General features: G+C 46.2%; 1 protein-coding gene across 1 annotated transcript in view; it reads left to right on the top strand.

The window, feature by feature from the left end:
• The window catches only part of PTPRJ (protein tyrosine phosphatase receptor type J), an 88,618-nt gene that overhangs the window by 48,331 nt on the left and 22,625 nt on the right, over nucleotides 1-17,662 (top strand). Inside the window, exons 2-8 of the mRNA XM_086612852.1 lie at nucleotides 4,211-4,229; nucleotides 5,272-5,433; nucleotides 6,220-6,486; nucleotides 7,041-7,307; nucleotides 12,688-12,954; nucleotides 13,558-13,824; nucleotides 14,957-15,223. Of these exons, the coding sequence (XP_086468978.1) occupies nucleotides 4,211-4,229; nucleotides 5,272-5,433; nucleotides 6,220-6,486; nucleotides 7,041-7,307; nucleotides 12,688-12,954; nucleotides 13,558-13,824; nucleotides 14,957-15,223 (1,516 nt within the window). The remainder of the gene's footprint in view (nucleotides 1-4,210; nucleotides 4,230-5,271; nucleotides 5,434-6,219; nucleotides 6,487-7,040; nucleotides 7,308-12,687; nucleotides 12,955-13,557; nucleotides 13,825-14,956; nucleotides 15,224-17,662) is intronic.

Below are 17,662 nucleotides of genomic sequence, written 5' to 3'. Positions count from 1 at the left end.
TGTTTATCCAGCTTCTTAACCTTGTATTTACATGAACCAAACCACGTCATTTGTTTTGGAAACTGGAGCACCCCGGACGGGTGGGCTGCTGTTCACAAGGTTTTTCCTCCCAGTGCAGGAACCCGAACTTCGTTAGAGGGTACAGTTTGGCAGCAGAGCCAAGCTGATCTAAAGTCTTGCAGCCATGAGAAGGGGAGACACTACTGTCTTCCCCACTGCGAACTGCCTCCCGTGGCTCCTCTGATGCATGTGTACAGCAAGCACATTTTAAATCCTGCTCCTGAAAATACCTTAGTCCTAGTCTGTCTTAGCAAATATCAGTGGAACTTGGGCTTCTCAGTCACTTAGTATTTTTGAAGATATTATCCTGCAGCACATCTTATTTCTTCCTCAATAGTTCACCTGTGAGACTAGTAATGATGATAACTCCTCAGTTAAGCGACCCACTGTATACCTGAGGAGGATGGAGCTGAATCCTGCATCTGTTACACACCACCAGCTCCTGGTCAGTAATAAACTGTGCACATAAGGAGTGCAGGACAGACCTTGCACAAGTGCAGATGAATTATTTGGCTCCTCTGGAACATACAGCCTTTGGCTCGAAGCATGGCTGTGTGACACACAAAAAGATTTGTTTGCCGTAGGTGATGGCAGAGATGAGTGTGTGTGTACACATCTCCCCTGTTGTTCAGTTTAAATGTTCAGTGTTTTGCGTTTTGCTGTCTTTTCTTGATCTGTTGAGTATTTTCTTCGGGAGGGGTGTTCCACCTCTACCCCAAGTTCCAGTTTTTTGGTTAAAAAAATACCCAACTCAATACATGAGTAATATGGATTCATGTCATTGAAAAGAAAAGCAGAGATGGCAGGGCTCCTGATACATTAGATGCAAACACAAGGAGAATCAGGTGCTCAGCGCAAATATCCTCTGAAATAATAAATAAATGTTTTGTATAAATAGCATCTCATTAAGTAACAACATAAGGCTGGAGAACAGTTCAGTTCATGGCTTATGTTGAAAAATACAGCACGGAATGACTGAGTCAGGCAGCCTGACGCTTGGGAATGGGATCATTTGTTTTGCATGGTTTTGCATTTCAGAAGGAGGCTTGCCTGCTGCCTTTTTTTGAATGTGCTTTTTTTGGAATTTGGTTTGCCCATAGGGTTCTGGAAAGTCAGGGGTATTGTGAGAGGGTATTGCCAAAGTGAGTGATAAACAAAACAAGTGAAATGATGGGAAACTGTTCATTCATCATGTGACAGGAGTTTTAGCATAACTTTCCTTTTGTTGTTCGAGCATCGTTAACAAAACCCATGCGTGACAGTACAACCAAGTTTCTGACAGCTTGGTAATAATTTGCCGTTAGATCAGGTGGCTGTAGCTGAGGGTAAAACAGGAATCAACATGCTGCTTGTTTGAGCTGGCAGGGAAGAAATGGAGAGGTGAGAAGCAGGGGTGCGGAAGGCTTGGTAGTGGCATGCTTGTTGCTCAGACAGATGCCTGCTGTTCCTGTTGCTCAGGACGGATGCTGTGCCCCTGAACTCAAAATCTGGGGAGAAGGAGATGAAACTTGGTCATCTTCAGGCAGTTTTACAGAAGGTAAAGTAGCTGAAGGACAAGTTGTGAATGATGTCAGACTTTTGCTGTTTTGTTTGTAGGGCTGCAGAAATCACGGTGACTTAGTCCTGTGGCATTTCTTCTTGTTTTTGGTTTTGCGATTTCCCTTTCTTATTAAACATAGTGTCTTGGCTTTTCTTTTAGATTGCCTAACTTTTCACAGAATCTTAGAATGGTTTGGCTTGGAAGGGACTTTAAAGATCACATAGTTCCAATCCCCCTGCCATGGGCAGGGATGCCTTCCACTAGATCAGGTTGCCCAAAGCCTCATCCAGCCTGGCCTTGAACACTTCCAGGGATGGGGCATCCACAGCTTCTCTGGGCAACCAGTTCCAGTGTCTCATCACCCTCAGAGTGAAGGATTTTTTCCTTATATCCAATCTAAATCTGCCCTCTTTCAGTTTAAAGCCATTGCCTCTTGTCCTATCACTACATGTCCTCGTAAAAAGTCCTTTACCTCTTGCTTATCATTCAGCAGCTGTTTCCACATAGCTTAGCACTTCTACTCTGAGTGCTGCCCGGGAGTGTTTTCCTGCCTTAAGAGTGGCTTTTTCCTTTGTAGTCTCTTCTTCCTTGGCCACTCCTTTGTGAAAGAATACAGAGGGCTCTTGACCTGAGTGCAGAGGAATGCTTCCTCACTTCCTAATAGCCTTGCAGTTTGGCTGTGCTGTCAGATACTCGGAAAGGTTGAGGAGGAGCCTTGGACTTGTACTTGCATCCCAAGTAATGTCCTTTGTGTGCTGAATTGTCAGTAGGGCTGTGCTACAGGAGACCAGGCTTTAGTTTTTTGGTGCTTACCAGTGCTCTTTGCCTAGGAAGTGCACTCAAACTCTTCTTGCTGTGGCATCAAGACCGTCACAGGCTGGAAGAGGGTCTCTACCTGAAGCTTCTTTCTCCTGCATTTCTCCTTACTCTAAAGCTGGAGAGTTGCTTCTGGTGTTACTTCTAGCCAGCTGGCCTGCCTCATCTTTGCGGAGAGTGCTTTTTGTAGTCTCTTATATGGAGATCAAGATGATTTAATGGTGTCTTCTGAATACTTTTTGAGGGTGTGTCTGCTTGGGCCTGTGATTGTGATGTGGGGAGCCACTGCTGATGGCAGTGGCACCAGCAACATGAGCTGTAGGGCGAGTGATTTGGGATTCAAGCTTTACATTGGGTTGTTGTCGTATAGCTCCTTATTTTGAGTTAGCATGTGGAATTGCAGAAACAGCTAAGAAACTGTCTAAGAAAACAAGATGGAAAGAGAAAATGAGACCATTTCAAGTGCTTTAGATAAGTGTGTCAGCCTCTGCAGCAAGTAGGCTTGGTGCTTTGTGTGGGTAAGGCACCATCCAGAATAAAGCTGAGCTGCATTTTCTAGGAGCATCACAGTATAAGGTCCAACCAAAGGACTAGCCCTCCTGCAGGTGATGTTAGAGCAGCTGGGGCTGGAGCATGCCTCTGCCTGCACCCACCGTGATGCCAAAGCCAGACCCGGAGGTGCATGGGCAGAAACCTCCCATGCCCACAAGCCTCCCTGGCACAAGGCACCGTGACCCGTGGATCTCCAGCACCACGCTGGGGGACCTGCCTGTCCTTGGCACACGTGTCTCTGCATGCTTGGTTTTTGCCTCGTCGCATGTAGCTGTGCAAGGTGACCAGCTGCGTTGAATCCCTGATACAATGGCTGAAGTGGTCTGTTAGTTACATGGCAGAAGTGGCTGGCGCAGTCACTTGGCCTCAGCTGGCCGCGGGAGTCCCGGGTGTCTCCAGAAATCAGTTTTCCTCTAAAACGCATTTTGTGCTGCCACCTGGAGGGAGATGAAGAAAGCGATTTACCGGCCGGTTTGCTGACGGGAAGGGGAATGGCTTATTTGGAAGTAAAAGCATGAAGGGGAAAGACTAAAAAACGTTTTAAAAGCAAAATTCCGGTGTGCCACTCAGTAGTTCTCGCAGAGTAGTTTCAGGCTGCAGTTAAATGGCAACTACTGATACTTTATGGATACGTACACCTATATAAACTACATTTCAGAACATACATGGGGTATTTTGAACTTTGCACTGAGAGTGTTTCAGAAAATGCAAAATATTATTTTGTGAGAAGTAATAATAAAATTTATACAGCAATGAGATGAAAGGAAAAAAGTTATGAATAAAGAAGACCTAATTCGAATCTGCTGCTTTTTGTGGGATGGCGTCGAATGTACTCACTAAAGTGTCTTTTGAGTAAGACCTTGTAGGTTTTGTTTTTAAATTCATATGTGCAAAATAATAATCAGCATATGTTATGCAAGCTGGTTTTGTGACAAAATAAAATGTTGGATAAAAAAAAAAGTGGTAACTAACATTTTAGCAGCATTTTTGGGTTTTTTTTGTCTATTAGTTTGATATACTTTTGGTGTTATTTTTATGTCAGTAGGTTTTAAGGTATCTCTCTTTTGTAGGCTGAAAAGTCTGGACCACAACAATAGACTTTTTTTTTTATTTTTTTTTTTTTCAAACTAATCCTCACCATGCCCACCTCCGGCCCACGTGTTAATTAAACCAGTCCTTATTTTATTTGAACTTACAGTAATTTTAAAGTTTTAATTTCAATTATTTATTTTTGTTTTCTAGGTCAGATGTACAATTGCCTGTAAGTATCATTCTGTTACTCAATTATGGTGGGTTTTTTTAATATAACTCTCATAATCTTAATTTAAGATTGAGCAGTATCAGCTAAGTATTTAAAAAAAAAAAACTTGTTGAAAAGACTTTTTGGAAATAGCATTGAAAAATGTAAACTTGCTTATTTTAGTGACTGTAATTCCTGTAATGTGTTTAAGGATATTTAAAGATATAAATGTGCACTTTAATCCCTTTGCTTTTCAGTTTGTAAAGAGTTCTGGTAAAATCAAGTACAGCTATAATGTGCTCAGGAAGATTGGAAAATATACTTAAAGACAATACAAAACAAACAAACCCCAAAGCAAAAGACGACACCTAAAGTGATGCTTTAAGGATTTTCTGAAGTGAGTATAGCAACTGCTGTACTTGCCAAGATGACACTTTCATGAGCCAAAAATTTCCAAAAGTACTTGCAGATGAGTTCTACCTTAATACTGAACGTCAGAGTTGCATGAGTTAGCCTCTAAATTTTGGGGCCTGAATCGGCTCTCTCCAGACTTTGAGCTGTGCTGCATCAACCTGAAGTTGTTTTCTGTAGGTATACCACGTCTCTTCCTTACTTGCGGGAACAACCTGCGTGAATATGAGAACTTTTTTGCTCACACACGGAGGGGAAGAGACAAAATTGCTATGCGAGGTTAAGTGAAGCAGTTGGCTTCTGATCACACGTGAGGAAAAATACACAGGCAGAATGTGGCCGCAAGTTTCTTCTGTTTTTTTTCAAACAAAACTGCGCTGAAAAAAAGAGCAGATCGTGGTAGCTTTCATCCAAACTGTGAGTGGAGTCAGTGAATGACCAAAATAACGTGGCCGTCTCGTAACTTTTGCCAGACAATGTGATGTAGTCGTAGAAGCAGGAAATATGCAGTGAAATCTCTGTATGTGCACAAACTGGGAAAACAGAATTGACTGCGGGTCTGTGCGTGGTATCTATAAATAACTGTAACTTTGCGAATGGAAACCCTGGAAGTTTTCTAAAGATACTTACTGCTTTGTATTCTTTCTTTCAGGCACTGAGGATTGTAGTTCAAAAAATGTAACTGCAGAAACCAGTAGTAATGATAGTTTATCAGTAAACTCTACAAGTGGGAACAAAACCTATGGAGGTGGAAGATCATCTAGGGATGGGTCACCATCTGACAGCGTAATAAGTGATCAGAACAACGTAACACGTAAGTGGTTTGGAATGTGACTGGGATGTGAATCTTCAGGGTGTTTTGTGCTTCTGTACTGTGTTAGCATTTTAAGCTCAAACTCTAGTCCAGAGTGCAAAGGGCATGCAGGGGCGTGGATCCAACTGCTTTACTGGAGTAGAGAATGGGCCAAAGAAATGTATCTGCACAGCTGACTGGGAGCGCGATTTAACACTGTGATTGTTGCATGGACTTGAAATGGTTTTATCGCTGTTAGACTTGGGCCCCTTTCCGTGCTTATTATGGCTTTTTAGGTTACAGCTGCAGCAGTTCGCACATACTGTGACATATAGATTTGAAATACATATGTAACAGAGTACCCCTGAAGTGCTCTACCTCGTATAGAGGGTATCGTGTATCTAGAGGAGAGCTGTGTGAATCTTGCAGCTAGGAAGGCTCTTCTCTTTGGGATAGCCAGCTTAGGAAAAAATAACAGCAGGTTGCTGTTCCAGTCTTTCTCAGCACCCGGCATGAAGTTGACAGCTGAGGCAGGACGGTGATCATGGCTGCACCTGTACAGTTTCATTCCTTGACACGAAGTGAAATTTGAGGATTCACAGGAGGAGTGGATTGCAGAGCTAGCACGTGTCCCTTGCAACATATAAGGATGGTTTGACCATTATCCCAGGCTGACTACTGTTTACAGAAATCTATTGTTTGAGTAGGGCGGGGAGAAGAGTGCTTTCTGTTTGTGAGCAAGTATTCTTGCAGGTTAAAAGTTTTTTTTTTTTATTTCCCCACATCCTCCACCATTGCCTTTCACAGAGTCCAGCCCAGTTCTTGATCTCAAGGCAGAATATGTTGGTGTGACTTCTGTCAACTTAACATGGACAGTGAACGACACTGCTTCCAAATCCTACACGTACAGGATAGAGGTTGTAAATGGTACCTCTGTTAGGAACCGGACGTCCAATATCACTGAAGCTGAAATTACTGAGTTAAACCCTGGGACAATGTACAATTTCACAGTATTCGCAGTAGTGAATGATGGTCAGACAGAAGAAGGAGGATTGTCCATAAGCCTGTACACAAGTAAGTCACAGTTTCTTGCAGCTCTGTTTCTGGTGGATCATATGTTGCTGTGCAGCTCAGGGCTCTACTTACCTATGTGAGCATTATAATTCAATACTATTGTGCATAGTCACGATATTGTAGTCCTGGAGCCTTACCTGGGCTATATGCAAAGGATGGGATGTTAGTGTGGAGCATAAACATAACCTGAATATTTTTCTTTTAATTATCTTCCTTCCCCACCTTCCCCTCCATCCACATGTCTTTCCTGCCCACCTCTCCAGCTTCTCAAGGGAAGCCCTGGAAGCACTAGCACAGTGGTGACCTGTGCTTCTGCTTTGGAGTGTCAAAGGGAGATGAATCCCACTCAGAATGACTTCTCTTCAGTTCTCTCTTAGCTGCCCATTGATGCAAAAGTCTTCAGGAGCATCTGCTGATGTTGTTGGAGTGCTCCTGCACTCTGAATGATGAGTGATGTGAAGAGAGTGAGGTAGTGGTGTGCCTGTGTTTCTGCTGTCCCTGTATGTGAGCAAATGTTCTTGCAGGTTGACAGATTGTTGTCTTGCCTTTTACAGAGCCCAGCCCTGTTCTTGATCTGAAGGCAGAATATGTTGGTGTGACCTCTATCAACTTAACATGGGTAGTGAATGACACTACTTCCAACTCCTACACGTATAGGATAGAGGTTGTAAATGGTACCTCTGTTTGGAACCGGATGTCCAATGTCAACAAAACTGAAATTACTGAGTTAATCCCTGGGACAATGTACAATTTCACAGTATTTGCAGTAGCAAATGATGGTCAGACGGAAGGAGAAGGAGTGTCCATAAGCCTGTACACAAGTAAGTCACAGTTTCTTGCAGCCCTGTTCTGCTGGGCAGCTCAGAGCTCTGCCTACCTGCTTGAGGGCTGAAATAGATCGCTGTTGTGTATAGACATGATATTTTAATCCTGGAGCCTAATCTGGGCTGTCTACTAAGCATACAGTCTTAATTTGTGGAAGAGACATATCATAGAATCATAGAATGGTTCGGGTTGGAAGGGACCTTAAAGATCATCTAGTTCCAACCCCCCTGCCATGGGCAGGGAAACCCTCCACTACACCAGGTTGCCCAAAGCCTCATCCAACCTGGCCTTGAACACTGCCAGGGATGGGGCATCCACAACCTCTCGGGGCAACCTGTTCCACTGCCTCACCACTCTGAGTGAAAAATTTCTTTCTTATGTCTTACCTAAATCTGCCCTCTTTCAGTTTGAATCCATTGCCCCTTGTCCTATCACTACACACCCTTGTAAAAAGTCCCTCTCCAGCTTTCCTGTAGGCCCCCTTTAGGTACTGGAAAGCTGCTATAAGATCACCCTGGAGCCTTCTCTTCTGCAGGCTGAACAGCCCCAACTCTCTCAGCCTGTCTTCACAGCAGAGGTGCTCCAGTCCTCGGATCATCTCCGTGGCCCTCCTCTGGACTCGTTCCAGCAGCTCCATGTCCTTCTTGTGTTGGGGACTCCAGAGCTGAACACAGTATTCCAGGTGGGGTCTCACGAGAGCAGAGTAGAGGGGCAGAATCACTTCCCTCAACCTGCTGGCCACGCTCCTTTTGATGCAGCCCAGGATACAGTTGGCTTTCTGGGCTGCCAGTGCACATTGCCGGCTCATGTTGAGCTTTTCATCCACCAGCGCTCCCAAGTCCTTTTCCTCAGGGCTGCTCTCAATCCATTCTCCACCCAGTCTGTACTTGTGCATGGGATTGCCCGGACCCACGTGCAGGACCTTGCACTTGGCCTTGTTGAACTTCATGAGGTTCTCACAGGCCCACCTCTCCAGCCTGTCAAGGTCCCTCTGGATGGCATCCCTTCCCTCCAGCATGTCCACAACACCACACAGCTTGGTGTCATCTGCAAACTTGCTGAGGGTGCACTCGTTCCCACTGTCCATGTCTCCAACAAAGATGTTAAATAGCACCGGCCCCAGTACCGACCCCTGAGGAACACCACTCGTCACAGGCCTCCACGTGGACATTGAACTGTTGACCGCAACTCTTTGAGAGCGACCATCCAGCCAATTCCTTATCCACCGAGTGGTCCATCCATCAAAACCACGTCTTTCCAGTTTAGAGATAAGGATGTCGTGTGGGACAGTATCAAATGCTTTGGATAAGTCCAGATAGACAATGTCAGTTGCTCTTCCCTTATCCATCAATGCTGTAACCTCATCATAGAAGGCCACCAAATTAGTCAGGCAGGATTTGCCATTAGTGAAGCCATGTTGGCTGTCACCAATCACCTCCTTGTTTTCTATGTGCCTTAGCATAGTCGCCAGGAGGATCTGCTCCATGATCTTGCTGGGCACAGAGGTGAGACTGACTGGCCTGTAGTTCCCTGGGTGGTCTTTTTTCCCCTTTTTAAAGATGGGGGTTATGTTTCCCTTTTCCAAATATTGGGAATTTCACCAGATTGCCACGACTTCTGAAATATGATGGATAGTGGCTTAGCAACTTCATCTGCCAGTTCCCTCAGGACCCGCGGATGCACCTCATCAGGTCCCATGGACTTGTCCACCTTCAGGTTCTTTAGATGGTCTCGAACCTGGTCTTTTCCTACAGTGGGCGGTTCTTCATTCTCCCATATCTCCAGATATCTTTGTACTTGTGTACGTCCAGCTTACCTAAATAGTCTTAACTTCATAGCTCCTCTCCCTCAAGCTTTGCCACTAGATGCAAAAACCTGGGAAGCCCGATAGCAGACCTTGCTAGTAAAGACCATGCTTCAGGTGTTGGGTACTTCAGTTTTTGTGTACCTTTCATCATCAGGTTGCTTCCTGGTTTAGCAGCTGAATTACGCTTTCCTCAATGTGACTTTTGCTCGTGGTGTACCTGTAGAAGCGTTTCTTCTTGCCTTTCACATCCCTCTTCAATATCAACTCCAGACAAGCTTTGGCCTCCCTATTTCAGTCTCTGCTTGCCCAGATAGCGCATCTATATTCTCCTCCAGCTGGCTGTTCCTGCTTCCATGTTACATACGTTTGTTTTGCTTGAACTCAGTCAGTGAGGAGTCCCATGTACAGTCAGCTGACCTCCTGCTGTGCCTGCTGGTTTTCTTGCATGTTGGGGAGGCTTGTTTTTGGGCTCCGAGGGGAGAGTTCAGGAAGATGACTTGCTGTCATGGGCTCTTTTTTAGCTTCCCAGGACATTCTGCTTACCATTCTCTGAGCAAGCCCCAACTCCACTGTTGTGATTCCAGAGTCTTTAATCTACTGCTTTCCTTCCTTTCTTTCCTTAAGATCTTACACTTCCATTTCACAATTGCTGCATCCTAGGCTACTGTTTGCTGTCATATGAGCAGTTCTTCCTGATTCATGAGTACCAGATCCTGCACAACCCCTCCCTTAGGAACCTGTTCAGCACCAGCGTCAAAAATTGTTCCCAGTGCATGCGAGAAATTCTCCGGATACTTCACGCCCTGCTATGCTGCCCTTCCGATAGATGATGTGTGATATCCTTGCTCAAAAAACCCCAAAGCAACACCAGCCAAACAAAACCCGCCTTCCTTCTCCTCCATCCTCATGTCCTCCTATCTCCTCATATGGGAGATAACTTCTTGTTACAAGTACTCAGTGAGCCAACTGAAAAAAGATGCCCTCCTAGACTTGCTATTTGTGAATAGAGAAGGACTTGTGGAAGATGTGGCTGTCTTGGCCACAGTGATCATGAAATGCTTGAGTTGAAAATTTTCAGTGTAATAAGAGAAAAACACAGCAGAAGTGCTACCTTGGACTTCAAGAGAGCAAGCTATTTGGGGGAGCTACTTAACAGAGTACCCTGGGAATCTGCTTTTGAGGGCTCAGGAGTCCATGTGTGCAAGTCAGTTTTTAAAAATGACCTTTTAGAAGCACAGGAGCAAGCAACTCCACTGTGTCGGAAGTCAAGCAAGCAGTTGATCAGCTTGACAGAACAGGGAAATCCTCATGGAGCTCAAGAGGAAAAAAACTGTATGACCTCTGGAAGCAAGCTCAGGCTTTGCAGGAAGATTACAGAGCTATGGTTCGTGTGTGCAGGGAGGAGACACAAAAGGCTAAAACTCAATCGGGGTTGAAACTGGCTAGTGTTGTTTCAGATAACAAGAAAGGCTTTTTAAAGTACATTAATAGCAAGAGGAGGTCTAAAGAAAGCATTGAACCGTTAACTTGTTGAAGATGGTCATGTCACTAATGGGGATGAAGAAAAAAAACATGGAGGCAATCAATGCATTTTTTGCCTCGATCTTTAATAATACAGATAGACCTTGGGCTGCCCAGTCCTCTGAGTCAGAGGACCATGAGTGTGGGAACACTGACTTTCCATTTGTGGACACCGAACTTGTAAGGGCCCAGCTGTATCAGCCGAATGTTCACAAGTCCATGGGGCCTGATGGGATTCATCCCAGAGTACTGACAGAGCTAGCAGATGTTACAGCAGAAGCTCTCTCAATCATCTACTAAAGCGCTTGGGAGTCTGAGGATGTCCCTGCTGACTGGAAGCAAGCCAGCGTTATTCCAGTTTACAAGAAGAGTGTGAAGGAGGACCCAGGGAACTACAGACCTGTTAGTCTAACCTCAGTTCCTGGAAAAATTACGGAGAAGATTATACTAGGTACTACTGAAAGGCGTTTAAAGTATAATGCAATCATCAGGCCCAGTCAACATGGGTTCACAAAAGGAAAGTCCTGTCTAACTAATTTTGTATCCTTCTATGATAAGGTTATCCGCCTAGTGGATGAAAGGGAGGTGGTAGATATAGTTTTTCTGGATTTTAGTAGGACTTTTGATACTCTCCCTCACAGCATCCTTCTGGACAAGTTGTCCAGCTGTGGGATGAGCAGGTTCACGGTGTGCTGGGTGAAGATCTGGCTGAAGGGCGGAGCTCAAAGGGTTGTAGTGAATAGGGCCACACCTGGCTGGCAACCAGTCACCAGCAGTGTTCCTCATGGCTCAATCCTAGGGCCAGTTCGAGTCAATATATTTATCAGTGTTCTGGATGCAGGTGTTGAATGGACTATTAACAAGTTTGCTGACGATACCAAACTGGGAGGTGCTGTTGACTCTCTTGAGAGACAAGAGGCTTTGCAAAGGGATCTGGGTAGATTGGAGCATTGGGCAATGATTAACGGGATGAAACTTAACAAGTCCAAATGCTGGATTCTACACCTGGGACGGAGTAATGCCAGGCACAAGTATAAATTGGGAGAGGAGTGACTGGAGAGCAGCCTTGCAGAAAGGGATCTGGGGGTGCTGGTTGACGGCAGGCTCAATATGAGTCAGCAGTGTGCCCTGGCAGCCAAGAGGGCAAACCACTTCCTGGGGTGCATCAGACACAGCGTAACCAGCTGATCAAAAGAAGTGATAATCCTGCTGTATTCAGCGTTGGTGTGGCCTCACCCTGAGTACTGTGTGCAGTTCTGGGCCCCACAATTTAAGAAGGATGTGAAGGTCCTTGAAACGTGTCCAGAGGAGGGCAAAAAAGCTGGTGAAAGGACTGAAAGGAATGTCATATGAGGAGCAACTGAGAACTTTGGGCTTGTCTAGTTCGGATAAAAAGAGGCTAAGAGGCAACCTCAGTGCTCTCTACAGCTTCCTGAGGAGGGGACATGGAGAGGGAGGTGCTTATCTCTTCTCCCTGGTATCCAGTGATAGGATGCATGAGAATGGTTCAAAGCTGCAGCGGGGAGGTTTAGAGTGGGCATTAGGAATCATTTCTTTACTAAGAGGGTAGTCAAGCACTGGAACAGGTGTCCTAGAGAGGAGGTTGTTGCCCCAAGTCTGTCAGTGTTTGAGGCATTTGGATAATGCCCTCAGTAATGTGCTTTAACTGTTGGTCAGCCCTGAATTGGTCAGGCAGTTGGAATAGGTGGTCATTTTAGGTCCCTTCCAACTGAAATACTCTCTTCTCTTCTCGCTCCTCTCGTCTCTTCCTGCCCACCAGCTCTGAGAGTGCTGTCAGAGCGATGGCTTGTGCTTCTGCTTTGGAGTGCCAAAGGGAGATGAATCTCAGTCAAGATGACCTTCCTACAGTTTTTTCTTAGCTGCCCATTGATGCAAAAGCCTTCAGGAGCATCTGCTGATGTTGTTGGGTTGCTCCTGCACTCTGAACAATGAGTGAAGAGAGTGAAGAGTGTGCCTGTGTTTCTTCTGTCCCTGTATTTGAGCAGATGCCTTTGCAAGTTGAGAGATTGTTGTCTTGCCTTTCACAGAGTCCAGCCCAGTTCTTGATCTCAAGGCAGAATATGTTGGTGTGACCTCTATCAACTTAACATGGGCAGTGAGCAACACTGCTTCCAACTCCTACACGTACATGATAGAGGTTGTAAATGGTACCTCTGTTACGAACCTGACGTCCAATGTCACTGAAGCCTTAATTACCGAGTTAATCCCTGGGACGATGTACAATTTCACAGTATTTGCAGTAGCGACTGATGGTCAGACGGAAGGAGGAGGAGTTTCCATAAGCCTGTACACAAGTAAGTCACAGTTTCTTGCAGCTCTGTTTCTGGTGGATCATATGTTGCTGTGTAGCTCAGGGCTCTGCCTGAGGGTTGAAATTTAACGCAAGCCTTACCTGGGCTGTTGACTAATGGAGTGCTAATGTACAGAGAAATCATAGCCCCAGTTTTATTGATTTATTACCTTTTTAAAAACCACCGAACTCCCTCCAACCCCACACCCTGAAACAAAAAGTCCCCCACAACAACGACAAAATCAAAAACCAACCAATCAAGCAAAACAACCCCCTTCCTTCCCCACCATACTAAACCCTTCTTATCCACCTCTCTAGATTCCCAGGGGAAGCCTTAGGAGCACTGGCACAGCAGTGACCTCTGCTCCTGCTTTAGAGTGTTAAAAGGAGATGAATCCCACTCAGAATGACTTCTCTTCAGTTGTCTTAGCTGCCCATTGATGCAAAAGCCTCCAGGAGCATCTGCTGATGTTGTCAGAGTGCTCCTGTACTCTGAACGATGAGTGATGTGAAGAAAGTGAAGTAGTGGTGTATCTGTGTTTCTTCTGTCCATGTTTGTGAGCAAATGTTCTTGCAGGTTGACGGATTGTTGTCTTGCCTTTTACAGAGTCCAGCCCAGTTTTTGATCTCAAGGCAGAATATGTTGGTGTGACCTCTATCAACTTGACATGGGCGGGGAACGACACTGTTTCCAACTCCTACACGTACATGATAGAGGTTGTAAGTGGTACCTCTGTTTGGAACCTGACATCCAATGTCAACAAAACTGAAATTACTGAGTTAGTCCCTGGGACGATGTACAATTTCACAGTATTTGCAGTAGCGACTGATGGTCAGACGGAAGGAAGAGGAGTGTCCATAAGCCTGTACACAAGTAAGGAAATCATGCCTTTCAGTTGCAAGTAAACTTTCCGTTTGTACTGAATTGCCTCGCTCTCTTGCCTTGGATTTCCAACTTTCTGCTATTTCTCGTTGTGATGTTGCTTTGCTCCAGGTGCTGGTAATCATGAATGCCAGGTGATCTTTGGTAAAAGGGAAAGGACTGAGATTGTATGTGTCGGTGTGTTGCCCATAAAGCAGTTATTTCATCAGCTTGGCTGCTCAAGACTATGTAGAGATCCAGCTGGTACAACAGCACAACTTTCCCTAAACTTGAGAGCTGAGTAGACCCTCAACAATGCTTCTGGGAGCAGGTTGTCACAGTTTATACCAAAGGACATGGTGTACAGGGATGCGGTGGCCAGGATCATAGAGACTTTTTGCTCTTGAAGATCGTTTTTGCTCTTTTCAGAGTCCCTGGCCTAGGGCTCCTGTGGGCTGTGATGTTGCCTAGGGTCACATCATCAAGTGTGGTTCCAGTTTTGTGGGCTTTGCACTATGGCACCTTTTTTCCAGATCAAAGGAATAGATGGGACAGGAAGAACTTTTGTGTCTAGCTCAGGGGTGGAAAGGGAACAGGCAACGTCCCTACAAAGCAATTAGAAGCAGTGTGTCCTGGAGCTATTACTGAGTAGATGAGCTTGTCTAAGCTTCCTGAGGTGAGTCTTGTCTGCCTAGTGTTGATGCTGAATCAGGTTTGCAGACACAGCCCTCCAGGGTGGGTCAGCTGTTGGACCTGCTCATGGAGCCCATTTCCTTCTGCTGATGTTGAGGAGACGCTGGGCTGAAGGGCTCAGATTAAGACTTGAGGGTGCAATTTTGAGTCAACAGACCAAGATCACCCTACACTCTGCTTCCTTCCCTGAGTTCCATCTCTTTCTCTCTCTGGAAACCCACTGTGGAAACAAGTAATTTTAGCATATGAAATGAAATAAAGAGAATATCCTGTAGAACTCCTGTGGCCTTTCCAGAGATGCCCCAGCATGAATGTCTGAAACTGGACATTGATACTGTAGAAGTGCTGCTTGACTACAAGTAGTGCTGATTTTGTGAAACAGGGAAATGTGTCTTTGGCTCTTCTTTCTTTATTCCTCTGTCTTGACAGATTGTTGTCTTGCCTTTCACAGAGCCCAGCCCAGTTCTTGAACTCAAGGCAGAATATGTTGGTGTGACCTCTGTCAACTTAACATGGGCGGTGAACGACACTACTTCCAACTCCTACACATACGTGATAGTGGTTGAAAGTGATACTTCCGTTTGGAACCTGACATCCAATGTCAACAAAACTGAAATTACCGAGTTGATCCCTGGGACAATGTACAATTTCACAGTATTTGCAGTAGCGACTGATGGTCAGATGGAAGGAGAAGGAGTGTCCATAAGCCTGTACACAAGTAAGTCAGTTTCTTGCAGCCCTGTTTCTGGAGGACTGTATTTTGCTAAGCCTACTGCCTGGGGGTTGTAATTTAATACTGTTGCAGGTAGAGGTGATGTTTTGATCCTAGAGCTGGAGCTGGCCAGTCTGCCAAGCATGGGATGGTAAAGTGCAAAAGAAGCATTGCTCTGACAGAAGGTTGTAGTTGAAGTTTGTACCCAAGGCTGGCAACACAGAAGAGATTTTTCCCTGAGGACCTTTCCCTTCTGAATTTGGGAAAGGGAGTTACATTCATTTCCTAGAGGGTGAGGGTCTTGGGCCCTTATTTTAAGGGGCTCCCACACAGAGCATGTTATGCCAGGGGAACTTTTGTGATTTTGGGGGCCCATACCTGCCATCGGGCTGCAGTAGGAGACTGAAATTTAGGCAGTGCTAGTTTGTGAGAACTGCTTTGGCCATCCAGCACCTTGCTGTGTTGAGTATCAAAAGTCTTGACACGTGTTGTTGGAAGGACTATTTTGGAGCTGGCCTGCAAGGCTGTAGCCCAGCCTGGTCAATTCCACAGGGTGTATTTGAAAGGAAATAGATGCCTATTCTTGTCATTTGTTTTGTCCTGAAACATACCTGCAGGTGTGCTCCTACCTTCCCAGTCGCTTCCCAGAAGTCTTTCCTGTGCTGCCTCACTGTAAAGGCTAGTTGCCCTGTTTTGAAGATGCTCAGAGAATAGGGTGCTGGAGAGAGGGTTTTTGGAGATGGTCTCTCTGCCATGGTAGTGAGCTTCAGGGCATGAGGGCTGGAGAAGGAGCAGGGTGCCTGGATCACCCCCTCTCTTCCTCTTCCAGTGATGTTTGATGTTCCTTACTTTGTGCTGTGCACAGATATACCACCGTTGTCTTTCTCTTCCACTCTTCTTCCTGCCCATCTCTCTGGATTGCCAGGGGAAACCCTTGGAGTGTGGGCACCATGGTGACCTGTGCTCCTGCTTTTGAGTGTGAAAGGAAGGTGAATTATACTTGAGATGCCTCTTCCTCATTTTTCTCTCAGCTGCTCATTGATGCAGTAGTCTCCAGGAGCATCTGCTGATGTTGTCGGGGTGCTCCTGCACTCTGAACAATGAGTGGTGGTGTGAAAAGAATGAAGCAGTGGTGTGCCTGTGTGTCGAGGTTTTAGGCCGATCTGGCAACTAAACTCCATGCAGCCGCTCTCTCACTCCAGTAAAGTGGAGAGGAGAAAAATATAACAAAAGGACTGAGGGTCGAGACAAGAACAGAGGGGGAGCACCCACCAACCACGGTCCCGGGCAAAACAGACTCGGCTTTCTTAAAGCAAAGAAATTTATTAACAGTTGCTTAAAAGAATAAAGACAAGCAAGGCCAGTTACTTAAAAGGATAAAAAGAAAACAAGGCCAGATCTTAAAAACAACACCTCTCCACCCCCCTTTCCTTTTCTTCCCGGCTCTACCTCCTCCCCCCAGTGGCACAGGGGGACAGAGAATGGGGGAGTGCAGGTCAGTTCATTTCATGTTGTTACTGCCGCTCCTTTCTTAAAGAAGAAGGAGTCCTTACACCATTTTCCCTTGCTCCAGTGGATCCCTTACTCACAAGGAAAATCCACAAACTTCTCCAGCGTGAGTCCTACTCGCAGGATGCAATCCTTCCCCAACAGGTTGCTCCGATGTGGGCTTTACCACAGTCTTGGATTCTTAGGGAGTTGTTGCCACTCGCTCTGGCGTGGGTCGTCATATAGACTCTAAATGTGTCTCTATACAGACTTTAAATGCGTCTCTACCTGTGCCCATAATTCACAATTGTCCTCAGGCTCAGGCATCTCCTCTAAACAAAACACCTCCCCACTGACGGGGGTCGTCCCATGGACTCTAGATGCGTACCGTCCTCAGGCTCAGGCATCTCTTCTCGACGTGGGTTCTCCACGGGCTGCGAGTGGGTCTCTTCTCTGCTCCACCGGGACCACCTTTGGCTGCAAGGGGGTCGCTTGCCGTCTCGCCACCGTTGCAGGGGAAACTCAGCTCTGGCACACCTCATCCCATTCCATCTTCACTGACCTGGTGTCGGTGTGACCGTTTCTCTCAGATCTCAGTCCTCTCTGGGTGAACTCAGCCCAGTGGGCACCCCAGGAGCGGGGTGTTCACTGAGTTCCCCAAGTGGCTCTGCTGCTGCCATCCTCAGCGGGTGGTGCCGGCCCAGTGTGGGCCACCGCCCGGCCGGGCGCCGGGGAGCGGGGTCAGCGCCCCCCTCCCCTCTCCTCGCTCCTGGGCAAAGGCACACAGCTTTCCAGTTCCTTTGTCCCAAAGTAAATAGGGCAATTCGCAGAGGCGCCGATTGGCTCAAGCCCCGAGGGGGATGGGAGTCCGATCTGGTGGGCAGCTTCTGCCACCAGAACTCCCCCCTCCACATCAAACCATGACACTGTGTTTCTTCTGTCTCTGTATGTGAGCAG

Source organism: Tauraco erythrolophus, chromosome 6 (genome assembly GCF_009769465.1).
Source record: "Tauraco erythrolophus isolate bTauEry1 chromosome 6, bTauEry1.pri, whole genome shotgun sequence".
In the NCBI taxonomy this organism is placed as follows: domain Eukaryota; kingdom Metazoa; phylum Chordata; class Aves; order Musophagiformes; family Musophagidae; genus Tauraco; species Tauraco erythrolophus.
This window is presented reverse-complemented; position numbering and strand designations above follow the sequence as displayed.